Consider the following 18,677-nt stretch of genomic DNA (forward strand, 5'->3'; position numbering starts at 1 on the left):
CGGTGGCACTAACGCTACAACGGGAACTAAGGAGTGTAGGTCATTCGGTGTAAGATCATTCGGTGTAGCATAAACTAAGAAGATTCACGTAGTAGGCAAAAGGATACCTAAAAGTGAGTGCGTCAGCGACCACCAAATAAGACTATGGGCGAGAAAGCTCACATCGACAAGCACTGGAACTCATTCACTCACCATTCTTCTCCCCTCTCTAATTCGCAGCCGCCGCCGCCTCTTCGTCGTCGTCCACGACCTCCATGGCCGCTTCGGCTCCCCCCAAGGCAGCATCGGCGATCTCCATGGCCTTGAGCACGGCCGTCCAGGCGAACTCTATCGCCTCCCACATCTTAACATCCACCATGCCTAGGTATACTGCATCCTGGTGGGTGCCCCACACGCTCCGGGCGAGGCGGCAGATGTCGACGCCGGAGTACCGGCTAGCCAGGAGGGCTCCGAGCTTGTCGGCCGCCTCGGGGTGGAGCTCGAGGTACGGCTCGTTCTTGTCCGTCTTGGGGATGATCGAGACGTAGTCGTGGAACTGGTCCCAGGGCTTCAACTCCCTCTTCAACTGCTCCTTGTCCGTCACCTGAACGTTGATGGGCAACAGCATCTCCGCAATGAAGTGCCACTGCACGCCCGAGTAGAGGTACCTCTCCAAGTAAAAGAACGCCGGGGGGTAAGGCAAGGGGAGTGGGACTAGCGGGAGGCGTATGAGCGACGTAGCGCTGCACTCCTCGGTGGCGGGCATGGCAGGCTTGAACTTGACCTTCACACGCTGCATGGGGGGAAGCTTCGAGCAGTGGGCGGCCCACACCCCGCCATGCGTGGGGCACATGCTGACCTCCCGCGTCTGCGGAAAGGGCGTCGGTAGTTGATCGGGGGAGCAGCGTGCGTCCTGCGCCGCAGAGAAGGTGGGGAAGACACCGAAGGCGTGAGTGGGTCGCATCGCGAGCCCGATGTCGGTAAGGAGGAAATCATAGTGATCAGGCAACGTCGCTGAAGGAGCGCTCACGGTGAGGCGAGGACCGCCGGTGTACGGCGCGATTGCTCTAATAGGTCTAACAGAGGTAAGAAGACGGAATGGGGAAAGAGGGTGGATTGTACTCGCCTGATCTGAGAGTACGGGAAGCCCGCCCGCACTTCCTCAGGAGTGAACACGGAAAACTGTGGCTCCGCGGAGATGATGTTCTCCATCTTTATGTCGCCGATGGGTGGACGTTCGAGCGTCCGAGGCAGCGAACGCCACCTCCGAAGCTCGATGAGCGGCGGGACTTGGGGGACGTAAGGCATCTGTGGATCGCGGGGGGTGGGGTGGGCTGAGGAGAGGGGGGTTCTGGGGTTGGAGTTGGAGTTGGGGGTGGAAGAGGTGAAGATGCTGTCTTTTATAGCCGGATGTTTGTAGGGATTGGTGCGCATGGCCTTTCGGCCACGCAGTTTGCCCGATTGCAGGTATGCACGCGGTAAGGTAAATCTGTCGATGTTCGCGGAGATTGGGCCTGCTCGAGTGGGATGTTTCGGAGTGCTTGGACAACGCGCTACCATTTAGAGCAGATAAAGCAAGAGAGTAACGAGAACAACGAAGGAGGGGTCCCAAGTCTAGCAGGTCGGGGAGGTGGTAGAAGCTCAGGAGGCGCCATGAGAGATTTAACAACGGGTCCCTGGCGACGCGTAGGCGCAGGACGTCCGTCGGGAAAGGTCAGGATAAAGGAAGTCGCAGCCCGAACGTGTGCGGCTGCAGTACGAGCGGATTGCCTCCTGCCAATCCCGGCAGGTCTGCCAAAGCGCCGCCCACCGTGCCAAACACCGGCAAACAGGCGCCCACCCGAATCGTTGCTTTGATCCTCCCGCAACGGCAGAAACAAGGCAAGACTCTTTCTGCAGCCGCCGTTGACCCCGCAGCGCAGAACAGGCTGAGAACAAGGTTGCCATCACCGTTCAATATTGCCCGAGCCCATTGCCAGGGCGCGGGAAGCCAGGAACAACGGCGTCGGCCTCCCAATTAGTGGAAGAATAGCGAACGCATACGGGCTTGCATAGCAGTCCCCCAGCCTAGGGAAGTGCTGGTGGGTCTCAAGATGAGATAGGCAACGTCCTGCCAATTACTGCACAAGAGCGAGCCCATCTCTCTCCGCAGACCAAGCAGTGATAGCAAACTGCAGCGAACTCCCCCTCGGGTCCCGAGCCCCGACTACATGGCAAGAGCCGGACTCGCGTAACATGAAACATGTTACAGGAGCTCGCCACTTTCCGTATACGTGACAGCGGCACCAACATAGCAAGCAAATCGAGCCGCTGACTTCCAACCGGTACTTGCCCCAAGCGGTGGCTTCTGGGCATCTCGTAGCAACGTGCCCTGGGACCCCACGCGGCGTGCGCAGGTGGTGTTTCAACGTTGTCCAGTGACTCAGTTCGAGCATGGAAAGTCGTCGTACAGCGTGTTGCGAACACATGCCATTACGGGGTACAGACAAGGAATCGGGGTGCGTACTGTTGTTTCTCGCGTCTTCAGTGGCGCATATGTTGCACTGTCCTACAGCCTATCTAGGCATGTCGCATCCGTCCATGGCCGCTTGGACACCGCGCGGCTCAAAGACGGTGAGGTCCGGGGGGGGGAGCATTGTTCTCCAGGGATGCAAGTTCGGCCCAAGTCGCTCGGCGAACGCCACAGCGCTTTTTCGTGTCGTGAAGGCCCAGCCACCGCCATCACACCGGTAGTTGCATTAGAGAAGAGAAAGGATAATCGTCCAACCACGGGTCGTGCCATATTCCGAGCAGGCGAATCCGACCAGTAGCACAAGCGGACAATGGCAGTGGCGGCGGAGACGAGAGGTAGCATAGCACCAGCCGCAGTACTCTTGAGTGAGAGAGATGGGGGATACCAGAGACAAGACGCTGCGGTTGGTTTTGGGCCAGTTCAACAGAAGAACCACGCGGGGTGGGTATACGCGCTCCCAGCGCTAAACCCATAGCCCCGGGCGGCCATGAGCTTGCATAACGTGTTGACCGAGCATAGAGCAAGTGAGTATCCTGTTGAAGTGAACAATCTTATGAACAATATGTTCTGCGGCAGATCCGTCACCAACCAGTGTGGGGCTCTGTGCATCAAAACGGTTGTATACTTGAGGCGCCGTATAGGAGGAACGAAGTTAACGTTCAGTCGCTGCACTGTTGTAATCTGTTCGCCGTATTTTGTGGTAATTTTGTCCAGTAGTTCTTGGATTAGAGTACGTTCTTCTGTCATGGAAACGCCGTCGCCTGAGCTCTTTGCGGGTGGACGAGGTGGAAGGACGAGGCGGGAAGTCCTAGACGCTAAACGACCCCGATTCCCACGATTAGATGATCTAATGATGTTCAGTCGGGTAAGTAATCCACCTTGCACAGTACCACCATCACGGATTCATCTCTACACCGACCGTATCAGTGCATTGAAAGACAGGCAACCTCGTATTCCACGTCGATAGCTGTTTAAGTCAGCTAGTCAACCCGATGTCCTCGGATGAGCAAGAGGGCGGGGCAGTCGCCTCATTAGCGACAAGCAGGGAGGTCTTCTCTGATACCGAACTACTGCCCGGACTATCGGCTGTCTGTGACATAGTCAATGAGCTGCTACGACTCGTTCAGGTGAGTGCGCTCGCTCTTGAATGTGGATGTGAAGGCTTTCCTGACCTTCGGCACCCTCAGGATGCTGAACCGCGATCACAGGCGCTAGATTCTGTGTGCGCCGAATTGCGCAACCTCAACAATGTCATGCGCGAGTCGCATGATTACTCCCGTTCTCGAATCGAGTGTGCGCCTTGTGCGTCAGCGCGCGCATCTTTGTTGCTCTCGTTAGCACGCTCGGAGGAGCTGCGCAAGCGTGTCAACCAACTCCTGTGGTCAGGAACCACTCTGCATCACCGCTATCGTGAAATTCTCATGTATTGACTGACAGGGACATCACAAGACTGCGGCCGTCACTAACAGGAGGACGCATATTTCTCATGCAACCGTGGTGGCTAGCCGACCAAAAAGAGGAAGTGTTGGAGTCCGTCAGACATGGTATCAGGGCAGCAACACAACGCTTTCAGGTGTGTTCGAATTATCTGCATGAGAGGCAGCGCTGATCGCTCCAACGCGTAGGAGAATGAACAGCGGTCGATCCAGATGGTGGTGGACCATGCCTTGGACAGCTCGGCCCCTGCTCATGGTGAGCGTGCTCAAGTTGCTCACCCGTTCCCTTGACTGACCGTTCGCATAGAGGAACCGTTCAAGTCCCGACTAGAGATACTCGACGAGGACACGCTTTCACTCATAGTCTACGAAACACGAGGAATTCCAGGTGCCCTCCTGAGTATGTCATCAGTGTCTCGACGTCTTCGAGAACATGTCATACCCGTGCTATTCGCACGTTGCACGACAGACTACTATGGTAATCGTGGCGTGCCGCCACCCACTATTCGTCCCTTGGTGAGGTACGCTGTCCTTCCTAATAATACTTTCCGGGCCGTTACAGACTGTATGTTTTCAGGCATCTCACGTACAAGGGGCGATGCACCTCCAGATTCTACAGCGACACCTTCGGAGTCGAACTCCCTTATCTTCCTGCCCTTTCGTCTATTACTTTCGATGGCGATGACTATGGCTCGGGAGTCCCGTGGCAAGCCCTGGAACGGTGTCTTCGTATCCCACAATTGCGCGCTGTCGCATGGGGCTCAGGTGTGGGTTTCTCGGACGTGGACCCGTACCCTGAGCAGGCGATCGCCGATATGCCTATTCATCTGGCTTCACTACATTGCGAGCGACCGTACAGGATGTGGCGGATGCTAGTCATAGACCCTTACGAGTATGCCATGAAGGGTGTACCCATGGAGCAGGACCTTACCCATGAATCCTTATCCCTCACACCTCTAGTCCTCCGGACTCACAAGACCATCGAGTCCTTGCGATTGATGATGGAGTCTGCCTCCCTAACGCGAATGGGCGAGTTGACCTGGCCAAATTTGCACGAGATCACCTTTAGCGGCGAGTTTCTTACCTCCAGCACCACCACAGGACTACCATTCGCCCATCTTCTGCAACGCACCCCGCGTTTGAGGATATTGTCTGTGAAGGTCGCTCTGCGGTATGGCAGTGATCGCCTTTCCATCCTTGGACGGACACCCCAACCATGGATCAAGGCGTTGAAACTGCGGTCCTTGGCCCTCTCCTACCCTGACCCCGTAGACGTCATCTTCTGTGCCAATATGGCCGCACTCACACACCTCTCGTTGTGCGATAGTCCGCGCTATCACTACCACCTCGCCTTCACGATAGTGTCAAACCGCTATAGTGCTCCGATACTGACATCCGCCGAGTGTCTATCTATCCTGAAGCGGATGAATATGCCAGCACTGGAAAGCCTAGCGCTGTCCTACATAGCGGATGAGGCGGATGACGATCTACTACGCTACGTAACCGAGGCCTTCCCCAGGCTTCATACTTTGGAACTCCATCGATACCGGAAGAACCGACGGGACATCGTACAACATGTTCGTCTTCATTATATTTTCTTTCATGACGATTTCGACCTGACCACGAAATGACTCAGGCACATATCGCTCATCTACTCTCGCGGGCAGAAATGCTACGTCATGTCTTCCTCAACCTTGATTTCCACGACGACCACGGCCCGCCTGGAAAGGGCGACTGGCACGAGGTCGTACATTCCTTCGATCCCATCCACAATGCTCGCGGGTTCGAATTGGTGACGATTATGGAAAGGTGTCCCGGACTGAAGTACGTGGCTCTTCTGAGACACTACGAACTTGCTAGCAAGTGGGTGGAATACTACCCGTCTCGATGGGCCAAGTCTCGTTATGTCATTGTCCCAAAGTGGTACGCCATCCCTTTAACTGTGCTCAGCCGCCGTCTGACTTTTCAGCAGGGATTCTCTTAACCCCTACTTCGAATCTTGACATGGATCAAGTGCACATTTACAATGACTCTTGTATGCGCTCGAGGTTCTTCTAGGCTACCCCGCTCCGCAGAGCGCCCGAGCATTTGTTGATGTCAGCGGCATCCCACTATTACTTCTAGGCTCCGAGTCCTAGGGCGTCGACGCCCTTGTGGTCTTGATTGTGCATCTGATAATACACGCGGCTTCCACGAGGCCAATGAACGACCTTTCTGAATGCCCTATCGTTCCCGCGATGACAGTAGCCGCATGGCTTGCGCGCATCATCAGGAGGTGCTCTCATTGGGTCTCCTTTTGTCTTCGGCAGAGCGGACTCTGCCGTGCCGCAATCTGAAGAGCTATAAATCCCTGGGTTGCTCTCACGCTGATACTTGGATACACTCACAATAGCACGATGGCCACAAGCACAGAGGATCCCTCAGGGTTGACTCTGCTCCTCGACCGTCCAGATTTTTTCAAACGCAGCGCCTACACTGATGCGTTAAAGGTTAGTCCAACTCTGACACGGACCGGTAGCGATACTGATACAAGTCTAGGCGGACGCTGTCCGTTTGCAGATCACCCCCTACATCGGAGCCCCGTATGGCTACTACGTAGTGCCGCACGACGGCTCTGAGACCGGGAAGGCTATGTTCTGCTTCAGTCAAGGAGACAATATATTCGAGGCCCTGAATGAGGCGCGGCTCGCCACGAGTCAGTCTCAACTACTGGCATCTCCACGCGCCGAGTGGCACCGACAATTCTCGCGTGCAACTCAGACCCCTTCAATCGCACAGGCATGCTATTGCGCACTTTCGAGCGTCCGCAGTCTTTCTTATATCCATGTACTTCAGTGTGTTCAAGACGGAGCTGGTCCGATCCCGCACGCCCGCTTCAGCCCTCTCTCCACTGGTAGTAGGGTGGCAGCCGTGAAGGATACGCCAGTTACTTCTGAGGGAGGGTCCGGAACTTCCTAAGGACGTTCGCGGCTTCCGGCGGCCGAATTCACGAGGTACATTCACCTCCGAGACAACAACTCGCTGATCCCTCTAGAGAGGACCATTGGACAACGTACGCCCTTCTTGTTCTGCCAGTTAAATCGCACAGTGCATAGTGTTAACGACTCCTGACAGATTTTTTGTACACTACGACGATGGTGATTGCATATTCCGTTCGTTTACTAGCAAATCGCTGACGCACTGGCTCCAAACAGCAACTCGATACCTCGAGGACGGATGACATCCATTTGCAGGCGTCAGTAGGAGGGTTGAAGCTCGAGCTTGCCATTGATACTACCGGTGAGTACCATTCAACGTGAGGTTACGCGTGGCTTACTGAACGGTTTGATTTCCAGCGGAGGGATTAACGTAAGCATTGGTGTGTCTGTTGTGACTCTTGTATTGGCTACTCATACTGTTGTTATGTCTCCAGCTGGTTCTATGCTCACAGATTCAAGCGTGTCATCGTCCAAGAGAACGCCGATGATGTGATTTGTGAATGGCCGACCGGGAATGCGAGCCTAGGGCAAGATTACAGGCTCCAAGTCGCTAGTCCGGAGGTCGCTTCTCTTGAGCAGTGTCGTCGTGTGTATGGTGATGGATGTGTCGTCTGTGAGTAAGAATGGTCACGAGTCTATTGTGTATGGTGATGTGGAGAAACTGAACAGCATCGCATACCAGATCTGCAACGATGGAGCCAAGAGTACGCAATCCCGATGAGGGTTGCATGCTGGCAGTGGGCGCAGAATAAACCCGGATACTCCACACTGTTTCTACCTCGGGTACTGGCCAACGCGGTGTGCGGTACCATAGCGGAGAGACCGTTCGATGGATACTTGGGTGTTCGGGGTATCGGGTGAGTCTTCACATTCTGCCAATGACTTGGCCTATGTGTGGCATCGGGCTTACACAACTTCTGTTATAGGGCCCGTAGCCTGCAATTCAGTTCCCGTCTAGAGGACCATGTAGTGAGACATCTTTGCAGCCTTTTGCGCGTTTACGCCCACTGATTACGTTCATGAGACCTTCTTTGATGCTCTTCAGGGCGAGGGGTCTCACGACGGACATGTTCAGAACGTGAGCGCAGGACTGCCCTAATGTCCGTTACCACTTTCAATGGGGTGATGATCGAATTGTCTCCACCAGACCAAGCAATTTCTTTTCCGAATGAGGCATCCCTGTACGCCGCCGGATAGTGGGGGCAACGGTCGAGGGTACGAGGCATGCCACTCTATGGACTCTTAGGCTCTCTCAGCTAACTAATGGCTATCTCTTTCAGTCGCAGCTTCATACACTTTGGCAACCATTGGCCTTGCGCGCTTCCAGCGCCGACGGATGACAGCTGCATAGTTCCGAAGCTCAGCGAGAAGATCTACATATGGCCCAGTCTCGACAGCAACGGGCAGTGGGACTTCAAGGATTGGCTCCTTCGCATTGTCGGCTTAGCTATGATGATTCCCAAGGTTGCCCAGCCTGATCATGAGTCCGACTCTCTCTCCCATTGGGAAATAGTCCGGATTACTCTTCCGAACCGTCCGTCACATGCTAGGTTTAGTGACCGGGGTTTCACCGTCCTTGTGGACAGTGGTGAGTCCTTGTGTATCGTCGCATACTCAGCTTCACATACTGACTATTCCCCAGGGACTTCACAGAGCTACATGCCTCCCGAAGTGGTTGAGGAAATCAGGACAAAGTGGCTTGGGTTACCAATCGATGCGAACGACCGTTCTCTCTATTGCGAAGACCCAGAAAGGTTCAAAGAATACGACATCGTGTTCGAGTTCCTTGGACTCGATGGTAACGAAGTACGATTCAGGTGCTCAGCCAAAGACTTCCTGTGTTCCCCTTATCGGCATGATTATGATGGGGGCGTCTACGTTTCCATTGGTTCTCGCCACGTCTCATTCGACGATAGTGAAAGCCCGCACGCCATCTTGGGCCAGGTTGGTGTCTACTTCACCCGCCCAGAGTTGTTCCGAATCGTTGAATCTCGTTTCTTCCCGTAGAACTTCTTCTGGTCCGCTTTTGTCAAGTATAACTTCCAAAACTACTTGGAAGGAGGGGTTTATTCGACGCAACCCACTGGCTCAAACGGACCGTACATCCAACTCTCGCCCCAGCGTATCATTACTCAGGAACACATTCTCCTACATAGTCAACGACCCTGAGGATGGCTACACGGGCTTCGTCACAGTCATGTCAAGCATATGGACCTATGATAGCGGTCCAACATCATATGTACATCGTTTAGCAATAACTTGACCAATTCACTCAATTCGATTTATCAACATAATAAACATCGCTTACGTAGAGGAGGCCGGGTGAGTGCGCTCACCATCTGGAGGAGCTGTCTGGCACTGGCGCGGAAGTCCACTCTGCGGTCGTTCATTTCGTTCCGGAAGGAGCACTGACAACAAGGTTGCGAGGGACTGGGGTGGCATGGGTAGAGGCCGGCGTAGGGCAGACCTCGCAAGGAATATTCTCACAAGACATTGTCGCGGGTGTGGTTGTAATTGTGGTCGGTCACGACAAGTTCGAGGAGGAGGGAGGGAGTAAACAAGAGTTGTGAGACCGTCAGCTTAGTCAGCATCTCTCGGCGCTCGGGGTTCATCTGGCCTTGGGGTTAGTATCAACTTGCCTAGTCATCGCAAGCTAACGGTCGTGTAGGCAATCTTAGACTAGATGTGGAGGTAGCATCATCAAAATTACCGGATGCAACTGCGACGGGCAGCCTGCATGTTACAGGCCGGAGCACCGGATGAAGTACTAGTTGTTGAAAATAACAGATACCGAATTCGGAAGGAGTCCCTACTAGCAGGCCGCTCGAGCCTTTTGTTGGCAACCTCTCCCTCCTCCTCCCATTACAACAACATGCAGTGGCAGATGTTTCCTGCCAGCAGGACACTCGCAAACCTCACCCACGTGCTCTTCCCTCGGAGGGGGACCCCAAGCTCCCCCCATGGACAACGGGCATCTTCAGCGCCGGTCACCGGAATCTCTGCGCTGCGAACGCATGGTCCTGGAAGTCCACCCACGTAAGTAGCGGACCAGTCGAAGTTGTTGTATAGAAATTTCTTACTCGGGTTTTCAAAGATTAAGCACTATCAACTTAGATGTACTCCGACTGATCTGCGAGGAGTTGAGGAGGGATGGTACTATCGCTCTCGGAGCACTTGCCTGTTGCTCTCGCGCTTTACAGCAGGTTGCCGCACCTTACATTTTTCGTAGCTTCCTATCGTATAAGAAGATCGAACCACCAGAGCGGATACGCCAATATATCCGGTCAGTTTCAATGTGGAATTCGGCAGCCACATGCGACTAACGACGATCTCTCTATCACTGAAGCCATATCACAATCTGGGAGAGTCTCATCAGATCCGAAGCTGCCGTTTGGATGGAGCATCTCCTGGATATCCTCCCCTCCCTTCGAGAGATAACATTCAAGGAGAGCATTGGGGTAGGATGGAAAGTTCTTGAAATCATCCTTGCCCGACCCAGGATCACGTCTGTTACCTTTAGCTCGTCCACCAATTTCAGGGCAGCGGAAGCTTACCCTTCCGACGATCTCCCATCCCACGCAGTCCATCTTACCTCCCTCATCTACACTGCCGAATTGTGGCGAGAAATGGAGGTCTCGAAACCTCGGATGGGCGTCCGCCCGGTTGACCTCAACGCCGTGTTCGCGCATGAGGCCAAGTGCCTGGCTGGTCTGGTTCCAAAGCTGCGTAACACAGTCGTTCGACTGACGTTGCCATTTGAGACGGTGCCCCTGCGCTTGATGGCGACGTGTAGCTGGCCGAGGTTACAGGAGCTATCGCTGTTCGGCCGGTATCTCAACGACGACCAGGCCGAGTCATTACCGGTCCTACTCTTATCGTTGACTGAGCTGCGGAAGTTGTCGATACAAGTCGCCCGCCACGCATCTCTGGACCGCCCTTTCATCCTCGGACATCGCTCCGCACCTTCTACTGCACTGTCTGGACTCCGCTCGCTCACGGTAGCTTACCCCCACCCAGATGACGACATCTTCTCCATCGACGCCTCCCACCTCCATCATCTCTCTCTTCGAGACTGGCCGCGATACTACGCCCATTTAGGCTTTATGGGCCGGAATAAACCCCGTTGGGCCCACCCTCTCCTGTCCTCCGCGGAGTGCTTGTCAATTCTACAGCGAATGGACTTGCCGCAGCTGACGAGCCTCGAGCTCGCATACCTAGCGCACAGCGCAGGTTCTGACGACGAGCTGCTCGACTACGTCGCGAACTCACTTCCGAAGCTCACAACCCTTGAACTTCACCGATATCGGGAGAACCGGGAGGAACATGTCGACCACGTGAGTCTCCCTCGTCGTCTATGTGTGTCGACATGTGTACTCACTTGTGATACAGAGACATATCGTGGAACGTCTGGCAGCGGCGAAGTCCATCCGCTGGCTCCGCCTCAATCTCGACTTTCACGAGGACCACGGCCCGTATTGTAACGTTTGGAAGCTCCGCCACAAATGGTTCACCAGGCTGACTGGCGAGCTCGGGTGGGAGATTGTCGAGATGCTGGAGGAGCATTGCCCTTTGCTCGAGTCCGTCAAGCTGCTCTGCCACTGTGTCCCGGCCTCGACATGGGCGGAGTTCCGCTCCTGCCGTCGTGCAGATCTGCGGTTCCTCTTGGATCCGGATGATCCCAAACGAGAGTACGTTGTGCGCTCTCAACCTGTAGTGCTTCTGACCCGATGCTGACCGCTGTTCGTGACAGGAAAGATATTGAAAACATACCGCGTCGTTGGTATCGCGAACGATTTCCTCCTCGGCTGCCGGCAGTCACGCCCCCGCCACGCTGTGCCCGATTTGACAGCAACCCGTAAATGTACCCGTCCGTTATCGACCCAATCTGGAGCTCCTGCGTGAATGAGCCGCAGGGCAATGGGGGTGGTGTAGTCTTTCGGCAAAGGTTCGAACCCGACAGACATCACTATACGCAACAGTAGAATCCATGTCTCCCATTCGAGTAACCCTACGTACTCGTGGCGTGCTGGAGTAGCAAGACGCAGGGCAGTGTATGAGTGTATGACATACCCACCTTCCGTACAAAGTCGTGAATCAAAGAGAGGGACAGGAGTAGTAGATCACAAATTGCTATGATAATGTAGTGGGTGGCGAACCTGAAGCAAGATGGCCGGCAAGTCCCGCTCGTCCTACGACACCGGGCGCTTCCCCACCTGCACTACTGCGCGACTGTGCGCACTGCTGCCACCATCCCTTCCCCCTCCAACTCTACTCGCGACATTTGAGGCTCGATATTTAGCTCAAGACTGTTGCTTGGCTCTGTATCTGCTGCTACGCCAACGACACACCTTGCATCTGTATTACTATGGCGGCATACTTCTTCGCGTCACCGGTCGACGTGGATATCAAGCTGGACGGCGAGGATGACAGGAAGAAGGTCGAGGCCAAGGCGGACAAGGAGAAGGTGATCTCATGTCCTGTATACTATGACGGGGAGTCCGTCGCTGGTCAGGTATGTTCTACCTCGCACTCAGTCGACGCGTCGCATGCATGCGCAATCTGTAGGCAGGTCTGAATCTCGGCGTAGGTGACCGTGCGCGTCCGAGACGGGAAGAAGCTGGCGCACGAGGGTATCAAGGTGGAGTTTATTGGCAGCATAGGTGCGTACGCCGGGCTGTCCTGCTGGAGGCGATGCGTTCTGAGCGTGCGCTCGGCACAGAGCTCTTCTACGACCGCGGGCACCACCACGAATTCCTGTCGCTCTCGCAAGAGCTGGCCGCGCCCGGGGAGATGCGGCAGGCACAGACGTTTGACTTCCTCTTCAAGAACGTGGAGAAGCAGTTCGAGAGCTACCATGGCATCAACGTCAAGCTCAGGTGCGCGTCCCCTGTTCGATTCAAGGCAGTATCCGCGCAATTACTCACGTTGTCTATTGTGTTATTCGCTCAGATACTTCATCAAAGTCACCATCTCGCGGAGGATAGCAGACGTGACGAAGGAAAGGGACATATGGGTGCATTCATTCCGCATGCCGCCAGACAGCAACAACTCGATCAAGATGGAAGTCGGAATCGAGGACTGTCTACACATCGAGTTCGAGTACAACAAGTCAAAGTGCGTATACATTGTTACACTCCGTTCTTCCCGCATCCTTCGCTCGACGCCGGCTTCAATCTTGTGGTTCGCGTGTCATGGTTCTTGTACGCGTCTTTTAAGGCGACCTTCAACTGACCGACGGGCTGCACAGGTACCACTTGAAGGACGTCATCGTCGGCAAGATCTACTTCCTGCTTGTACGTATCAAGATCAAGCATATGGAGCTCTCCATCATCCGCCGCGAGACGACCGGCTCCCCGCCGAACCAGTACAACGAGAGCGAGACGATCACCAAGTTCGAGATCATGGACGGCGCGCCCGTACGAGGTGCGTTCTGCATTCCTTTCTCTTCCCCAATCGTGTTGCCTTCTACCTGGCACCCACCCTCCTCTACATCTCCTGCGAGCCGCGAATGATCGTTGACGCTCGTACCAGGGGAGACCATCCCAATACGGCTCTTCCTCGGTGGCTTCGACCTTACGCCGACGTTCCGGGACGTGAACAAGAAGTTCAGCACGCGATATTACCTCAACCTCGTACTCATCGACGAGGAGAACCGGCGGTACTTCAAGCAACAGGTGCGCCTCTGATCTTTCCTTTCCTTGTCTTCCTATGGTCCTTTCTAAGCCTCCATGCTCACACCCCATCCTTATTTGACAGGAGATCACCATCTTCCGGATACCAGAAGTACGTCCTTCCCATCCTTCCTACCACTTGACCTGGAGGACGCGCGCTGACGACGCATCATCTCGCAGAACTGATGTGGACTTTGTACTATCATACTGTTTGTTTATTCTTTGGATTTATAGCACCCTTTTCTGCTTCCTCGCGTCCCCGGGGCTCTCGACCTGTCTAGGTCATGCTTACGGTCAGTTATATAGGACGTGCGCTGTCCGTAGTCGCACTGCGGTCCTAGCGGATGCTATGTACAAATTTGACTGTCCGGCAAGTCCTCAAACGAACGAAGCGCAACATCATGCAGATTCAGTCAAAATCACCCGCCACCGCCGCCGCCAGATTGCATCTTGCCTCTACAGACAATCAGGGCGACTGTCAGGAAACCACCCTAGGATCTCCGAGACGTAGTATGTAGCCTTTTGATCCAAACTTGCCGCCAATCCATATGCCATGCCAGCGACCCCAACAGGCCTATGCGACATGCAGAGCAGTGACGATTATCATTCTCTCGACGGGATCACATCACCCACTCGATCACTTTCCGAGCCTCCTCCCTCCGTCGCCGGACCACCTCCGCCACCTCCGCGCCCCACACTTCCTCTGGTCTCTTCTTCTCGAGCAGGACGTCGTGCAGGTGCTTCTCGGCGTCCGCGAACTCGAATGCGACGCAGTTCTCCAGCGAGAGCGGCGCCTCGGGGTCCCAGCGGACGAGCGCAGCGCGCTCTGGCACCGGGTATGGAGGACGCACGGAGCGCCCGCGGTGGATGTCGTCGAAGAGCATGCCGCAGTCGTCGTCGTCCAGTGGGAGCTTGCTGTGAGATGGGTAGGACACGTCCGTCATCAGTTCGTCAGCTCGCAACGGAGACAGGGGCGGATGTACGCACTTGATCTGGTGTCCAAGGAACTTCTCCTCACGCTTGTGCAGGTCGCGGTAGAGCCGCTCGTTGAACTTTTTACGGCCCTTGATGGGGAGCGGGTTGCTGATTGGCTTTCCCGCGAGCTCGCAGAGAATGTAGGTCGCGATGTTCAGGCCAAAGATGGCTGGGAGCGGTCCTAAGAGTGTGTGGTATATAATAAGTACGTGCCTCAGTGAGATGGACGTAGGGCGTACCGAGCACGGGCAGGATGCGGACCCGGAAGTCGTCGAACACCCCTAGCTCCTTCACGTTCCCCTTCTGGAACTCCTCTTCGGGAAGAGGGAGCAGCCTGACGTCGCCTGGGACCTCGGTGGAGTAGACTACGGGGATGCCGGAGGCGACGCCCTCGAGACGGAGACGGCGGCGGACGGAGCGCGCGAGCGGGTCGTACATCGTGAATGAGATGTCGCTGAACTGGACACGGGTTGGGTCGCATTTCGCGCCCGAGCCCATCGAGGAGAAGACCTGCAGTGCATGTGCATGTCAGGTTGCTGAGCGCAGGCGCAGGCACAGATGCGAGTGCACTGACCTTGATGTTGTGTTCATGGCAATACTTGAGCAAGTCTACTTTCGTGGTGATGTTGTCGATGGCGTCTTGCAATCAGGCGAATGGTGAGCGATGACGTATTCTGGGCGACAGCGCACGACGACATACCTATGACCCAATCCGCGCCCTCTAAGAGGTCCCCGCCGGACTCCTTGCGCCAGATGTCGATGCGCGCGTCGACCTCGACGACGCGCGAGATCTGCTTTAGCGTGCGCTCGATGCACTTCACTTTCGGCGTGCCCACGTCCGGGAGCGTGGCGGTCGCGTGTCTATTCAGAGACGACAGAGTGACCTGGTCGAAGTCGACCAAGCGGATCTTCGCAACGCCGCTGCTACAGTGTCAGCATATTGCCAAGAAGCACGAGAATGCAACGCACGATCTCGCGAGCATGACCGCTGCCCAACTGCCCACTCCACCGCAACCCACGATGACAACGGTGCCCTTCCGGATGGACTGCATGCCTTCATCCCCGAAGAAAGCGTAGTTGCGCGCGAGCTGCTCGCGCACCAGCTCCTCGTCATACTCTACAGGCAGGCCTCGTGGTTGCGCAGATGCTGGTAGTTGGATCCCGTCGTCTTCGTCCTCATCCTCGGTGACTCTTTGCTTGCCCTTCGAGATGTCCTTCAGCGAGCGACGGATCTCCTCGTCGAGATATCTGCGCTTTTGCTGCCTAACATACTGCTGATATGCAGAGAAAGCTGAAGCTGTCAGAACAGATGCGCCGAGCGCGGTGAGGATGAGCTGTGCGCGGTGAGATTGAAGGTCGAAAGACATGGTACTCAGGCGCTTGGCAGGCGTGACATGCCATATGTGTGACTACATATCACATGACCCATGGTCACATCTTACTACGCGCCGCCGTTGGTGCTAAATTTGCTTTCATACTGCTCTCAGCATGAACTCGGTCGAATAATCCGGCCTCCCCACCTCAGTGACTGACTGTCTTTCCGTGGGATGCTGGTTGGCCACGATCCTATATTAATCTGGGTCGCAAGGATTCCATCGCATTAATGGGGTAGTGGTAACCTGGGTCGTTGCCATCGACCCGCCGGGGGTTCGATTCCCCCTTAATGCATTGGAGTTTTTGACCACTTCAAGCGAGGTGGGACCTCCATCGCTGCTCATGGCAGAGAGCGCGATTATTCCTTTTGCTCTACGGCTCTGTCGTCACGGTGATTCAGAGTGTACTGTGTGGTCTAGCATCAACGGAAGATACCGGAGACGCCATCATGATGTCTCCCGGACTGCGAAGGCGCATTTCAGCCTAACCACCACAACCTGCCCAACTAGAAAACGCCATGAAGCACAACATCACATACGACGGCTTATTCCGATGGGTACTTGTTCCTCTGACCAGCAAGTTTGATCCCTTGATGCATGAGTATTAATGTTTCCATGCTCTCCGAGTCCGGGTGAGAGCGAAGCTGTCAGTCGTTGTTCCTGTCATGTAGGATAATAATCTCACCCACATCGCTGCTTGCTCCTGGCGCTGAAAGTCCCTCGTTCGCAGATGGCCGCATTAATGCTGCCCCCCAAGAAGGCATGATACTCTCCGCAGGCGTTTCATAGAGTGTCATTCCGACCATTCGGATCCTCGGCTTCCACTGAACTGCCATTGACACCCATCTAAAGCTTGCGCTGGACGTCAAGAGGCTGTGCACCGTACTTGTATTCAGATCACTGGGATTTGGCAAAAGCAGCGGCACTATATCCGTTGACGCCAGACTCCGAACACTATATGAACTCGGAGGATGAGCTTGCAACGTAATCTAGTACTAGGTCCCGACTCGAAGGCCTTCCTGTTCAGCACTTCCATCGTCGAGCAATGCCGGCCCCTACCATTCTCCTCGCTTTCCTTGCTCTAGTGCCATCCCTCGTCGTGGCCCAGAAGGCGGGACTACCATGGATACTAATCTCCCACCTCGACATAAACCAGTTTCTTACGACGGGCTCCAAGGTCGACTGGTACGCACCCAATGCATGTTTCCGGACACACCTTATACTGATGCATAGCACCAATACATAGGTACTACACGTACAGCACAACACCCGTGTCGACCTCTTCACCCGTCGAGTTCGTGCCCATGCTCCCGGGCCAGCAGCAAGTCGCCGACTGGGACAGCAGCATCAACAGCACTATCCAGAATCTCGGGGTCACTCACGTCCTCGGCTTCAACGAGCCCAACGAGCAGGGCGGGGCGAACTTGGACCCCGTGACGGCTGCGGTGCTGTGGAAGCAGCATATCCAGCCGCTCAAGGCACAGGGCGTCCTTCTGGGGTCCCCGGCACCCAGCGATAGACCGAACGGCTTGCAGTGGCTGAAGGACTTCATGCAGTTTTGCAATGGGTGCACGGTGGACTTCATCGCTATGCACGAGTACACCACGAGCACGTCGAGCTTCACCGCCAGTGTTGAGCAATATCATAATGCGTTCCCCGGTAAGCCCATTTGGGTGACCGAGTGGGCCTGCGAGGTGCGTACCGGTGCCACGGCAGACGCGATGATTGTTACTGATATGAAGCTCTTCTTCGTTCGTGCAGGATTTCAATGGTGGCACAGCTGTCACCGAAGCTGAGGCCTCTAGCTTCATGAAGACCACTCAGGCATTCCTCGACAGCGCGAGTTACGTCGAGCGGTATGCGTGGTTCGGTGCGAGTGCGTCAGGTCCGAGCAATCCGGTACGCTTTCTACTAGTAGTGTTGCCTCGCGTTTTCTTTTGTTGATGCTTCGTGCAGATTGCCCTGATGGACACGTCCGGGAAGATCAACGCTTTGGGCGAGCAGTATATTGGCGAGTAGTGATTATGAGGTCGACTTGTCGAGTGCAACCGCATCTGGATGTTGCAATCTGTAGGTCGCTTGCTGTAAATTAGCTCAGGATTGACAAACCTTGTAATCATGATGGAAGCTACTTACGCAGCAATGCAAAGTCTGGCTCCAAGTTCAAAGATGCCAAGCTCAGTCTTGTGGCGGAGCCCTCTGAGTGTGAAGTATCAGCGTCTCAGGTGGCGTCGGAGTTTGTCTGAATGTGAAACGCGCAAATGGTCCGGTGGCGATGTCTCCCGACTCCCGAGCTCTGAACAGATCATCTCTGATTCTTTCCATCATTCTCCCTTCGGAACGAGCTGCGAGCATTCGATTGCGAACATGACATGAGACACTGTGAGTCTATGCGCTTTTCGAGTGCACGCGCGGGAACGGGCATTGTCCGAGTATTCTGAAGGCAGCCCCCGGTGAGTTCTACCCTTGTTCTACCTCTTGAGTCTTGGCGTGGTCAAGTCCCAGGGATTCGTTTCGACGTCAAAGCAACCCCGCCTAAGACCGGACACGGCGGGCATGGCAAGCGTACGATTGTTCGGAGTGATCCGTTCATCGCGATGCTTGACCGGATCATTGTCAGTCTTGTCTTGCGCGGTATGCTGACACTCAGAAAGGTGGACACCATGTCTGTGGCCCTCCCTACTGCGCATGTCGACACCGCAGCAGAGTGTGGACGGACCCGCGATAACTGGCAGAAGGAAGAATTGCGGAAA

At 55.1% G+C, this 18,677-nt stretch overlaps 7 protein-coding genes and 1 non-coding gene across 8 annotated transcripts; 6 read left to right on the plus strand and 2 right to left on the minus strand.

Moving 5' to 3' along the window:
• Positions 1-20: 20 nt before the first annotated feature.
• Positions 21-1,881, minus strand: L226DRAFT_559825 (uncharacterized protein). Its single transcript, XM_067683323.1, has 3 exons — positions 1,106-1,881; positions 163-1,055; positions 21-107 (listed from the first exon to the last, which is right to left on the minus strand). Exons 1-2 carry the CDS (start codon positions 1,537-1,539, stop codon positions 209-211), a joined length of 1,281 nt encoding a protein of 426 aa, XP_067536559.1. The 5' UTR covers positions 1,540-1,881; the 3' UTR covers positions 21-107; positions 163-208.
• Positions 1,882-3,930: 2,049 nt separating this feature from the next.
• Positions 3,931-6,166, plus strand: L226DRAFT_394190 (uncharacterized protein). The gene is made up of 5 exons (XM_067674511.1): positions 3,931-4,064; positions 4,117-4,448; positions 4,505-5,504; positions 5,564-5,850; positions 5,900-6,166. Exons 2-5 carry the CDS (start codon positions 4,330-4,332, stop codon positions 5,928-5,930), a joined length of 1,437 nt encoding a protein of 478 aa, XP_067536560.1. The 5' UTR covers positions 3,931-4,064; positions 4,117-4,329; the 3' UTR covers positions 5,931-6,166.
• A 754-nt stretch (positions 6,167-6,920) lies between these two features.
• L226DRAFT_394153 (uncharacterized protein) lies at positions 6,921-9,142 on the plus strand. Its single transcript, XM_067674510.1, has 12 exons — positions 6,921-6,979; positions 7,042-7,064; positions 7,122-7,206; positions 7,263-7,275; positions 7,340-7,518; positions 7,588-7,762; positions 7,832-7,874; positions 7,930-7,983; positions 8,053-8,120; positions 8,186-8,493; positions 8,548-8,849; positions 8,913-9,142. The coding sequence occupies exons 2-12, from the start codon at positions 7,062-7,064 to the stop codon at positions 9,072-9,074; spliced, it is 1,392 nt and encodes a 463-aa protein (XP_067536561.1). The 5' UTR covers positions 6,921-6,979; positions 7,042-7,061; the 3' UTR covers positions 9,075-9,142.
• A 623-nt stretch (positions 9,143-9,765) lies between these two features.
• On the plus strand, positions 9,766-12,013 carry L226DRAFT_559827 (uncharacterized protein). The gene is made up of 5 exons (XM_067683324.1): positions 9,766-9,941; positions 10,000-10,188; positions 10,252-11,239; positions 11,295-11,593; positions 11,656-12,013. The coding sequence occupies exons 1-5, from the start codon at positions 9,778-9,780 to the stop codon at positions 11,762-11,764; spliced, it is 1,749 nt and encodes a 582-aa protein (XP_067536562.1). The 5' UTR covers positions 9,766-9,777; the 3' UTR covers positions 11,765-12,013.
• Positions 12,014-12,138: 125 nt separating this feature from the next.
• On the plus strand, positions 12,139-13,946 carry L226DRAFT_485063 (vacuolar protein sorting-associated protein 26). The gene is made up of 8 exons (XM_067677088.1): positions 12,139-12,417; positions 12,493-12,565; positions 12,625-12,781; positions 12,855-13,019; positions 13,153-13,328; positions 13,437-13,579; positions 13,662-13,688; positions 13,757-13,946. Exons 1-8 carry the CDS (start codon positions 12,271-12,273, stop codon positions 13,760-13,762), a joined length of 894 nt encoding a protein of 297 aa, XP_067536563.1. The 5' UTR covers positions 12,139-12,270; the 3' UTR covers positions 13,763-13,946.
• L226DRAFT_506734 (ubiquitin-protein ligase molybdopterin-converting factor) lies at positions 13,908-15,918 on the minus strand (the record flags this gene model as incomplete). Its single annotated transcript, XM_067678095.1, has 6 exons — positions 13,908-14,491; positions 14,564-14,732; positions 14,791-15,061; positions 15,126-15,190; positions 15,252-15,472; positions 15,521-15,918. 6 exons carry the CDS (start codon positions 15,916-15,918, stop codon positions 14,197-14,199), a joined length of 1,419 nt encoding a protein of 472 aa, XP_067536564.1. The 3' UTR covers positions 13,908-14,196.
• A 230-nt stretch (positions 15,919-16,148) lies between these two features.
• Positions 16,149-16,219, plus strand: L226DRAFT_t89. The gene has a single exon. It is a non-coding gene; the product is annotated as a tRNA-Gly (tRNA).
• A 693-nt stretch (positions 16,220-16,912) lies between these two features.
• L226DRAFT_506736 (glycoside hydrolase) lies at positions 16,913-18,080 on the plus strand. The gene is made up of 4 exons (XM_067678096.1): positions 16,913-17,109; positions 17,171-17,618; positions 17,686-17,823; positions 17,881-18,080. Exons 1-4 carry the CDS (start codon positions 16,970-16,972, stop codon positions 17,941-17,943), a joined length of 789 nt encoding a protein of 262 aa, XP_067536565.1. The 5' UTR covers positions 16,913-16,969; the 3' UTR covers positions 17,944-18,080.
• The last annotated feature ends 597 nt before the right edge of the window (positions 18,081-18,677 follow it).

The sequence above is a fragment of the Lentinus tigrinus genome (genome assembly GCF_003813185.1).
Source record: "Lentinus tigrinus ALCF2SS1-7 unplaced genomic scaffold L226scaffold_9, whole genome shotgun sequence".
Classification (NCBI taxonomy): domain Eukaryota; kingdom Fungi; phylum Basidiomycota; class Agaricomycetes; order Polyporales; family Polyporaceae; genus Lentinus; species Lentinus tigrinus.

Coding starts and splice junctions, on each gene's coding strand:
- L226DRAFT_559825 (XM_067683323.1), bottom strand. CDS start 1,539: ATGGTAGCGCGTTGTCCAAGCACTCCGAAACATCCCACTCGAGCAGGC. Junction 1,056..1,105: donor TTCCCGTACTCTCAGATCAG/GCGAGTACAATC, acceptor TACCTCTGTTAG/ACCTATTAGAGCAATCGCGC.
- L226DRAFT_559827 (XM_067683324.1), top strand. CDS start 9,778: ATGCAGTGGCAGATGTTTCCTGCCAGCAGGACACTCGCAAACCTCACC. Junction 11,240..11,294: donor GGGAGGAACATGTCGACCAC/GTGAGTCTCCCT, acceptor CTTGTGATACAG/AGACATATCGTGGAACGTCT. Junction 11,594..11,655: donor CCGGATGATCCCAAACGAGA/GTACGTTGTGCG, acceptor TGTTCGTGACAG/GAAAGATATTGAAAACATAC.
- L226DRAFT_485063 (XM_067677088.1), top strand. CDS start 12,271: ATGGCGGCATACTTCTTCGCGTCACCGGTCGACGTGGATATCAAGCTG. Junction 12,418..12,492: donor GGGAGTCCGTCGCTGGTCAG/GTATGTTCTACC, acceptor ATCTCGGCGTAG/GTGACCGTGCGCGTCCGAGA. Junction 13,329..13,436: donor GGACGGCGCGCCCGTACGAG/GTGCGTTCTGCA, acceptor CGCTCGTACCAG/GGGAGACCATCCCAATACGG.
- L226DRAFT_506736 (XM_067678096.1), top strand. CDS start 16,970: ATGCCGGCCCCTACCATTCTCCTCGCTTTCCTTGCTCTAGTGCCATCC. Junction 17,619..17,685: donor TGACCGAGTGGGCCTGCGAG/GTGCGTACCGGT, acceptor TCGTTCGTGCAG/GATTTCAATGGTGGCACAGC. Junction 17,824..17,880: donor CGTCAGGTCCGAGCAATCCG/GTACGCTTTCTA, acceptor TGCTTCGTGCAG/ATTGCCCTGATGGACACGTC.
- L226DRAFT_394190 (XM_067674511.1), top strand. CDS start 4,330: ATGTCATCAGTGTCTCGACGTCTTCGAGAACATGTCATACCCGTGCTA. Junction 5,505..5,563: donor GACGGGACATCGTACAACAT/GTTCGTCTTCAT, acceptor GAAATGACTCAG/GCACATATCGCTCATCTACT. Junction 5,851..5,899: donor TATGTCATTGTCCCAAAGTG/GTACGCCATCCC, acceptor ACTTTTCAGCAG/GGATTCTCTTAACCCCTACT.
- L226DRAFT_394153 (XM_067674510.1), top strand. Junction 7,519..7,587: donor TGGTGATGGATGTGTCGTCT/GTGAGTAAGAAT, acceptor ATCGCATACCAG/ATCTGCAACGATGGAGCCAA. Junction 8,850..8,912: donor CGCACGCCATCTTGGGCCAG/GTTGGTGTCTAC, acceptor TTCTTCCCGTAG/AACTTCTTCTGGTCCGCTTT.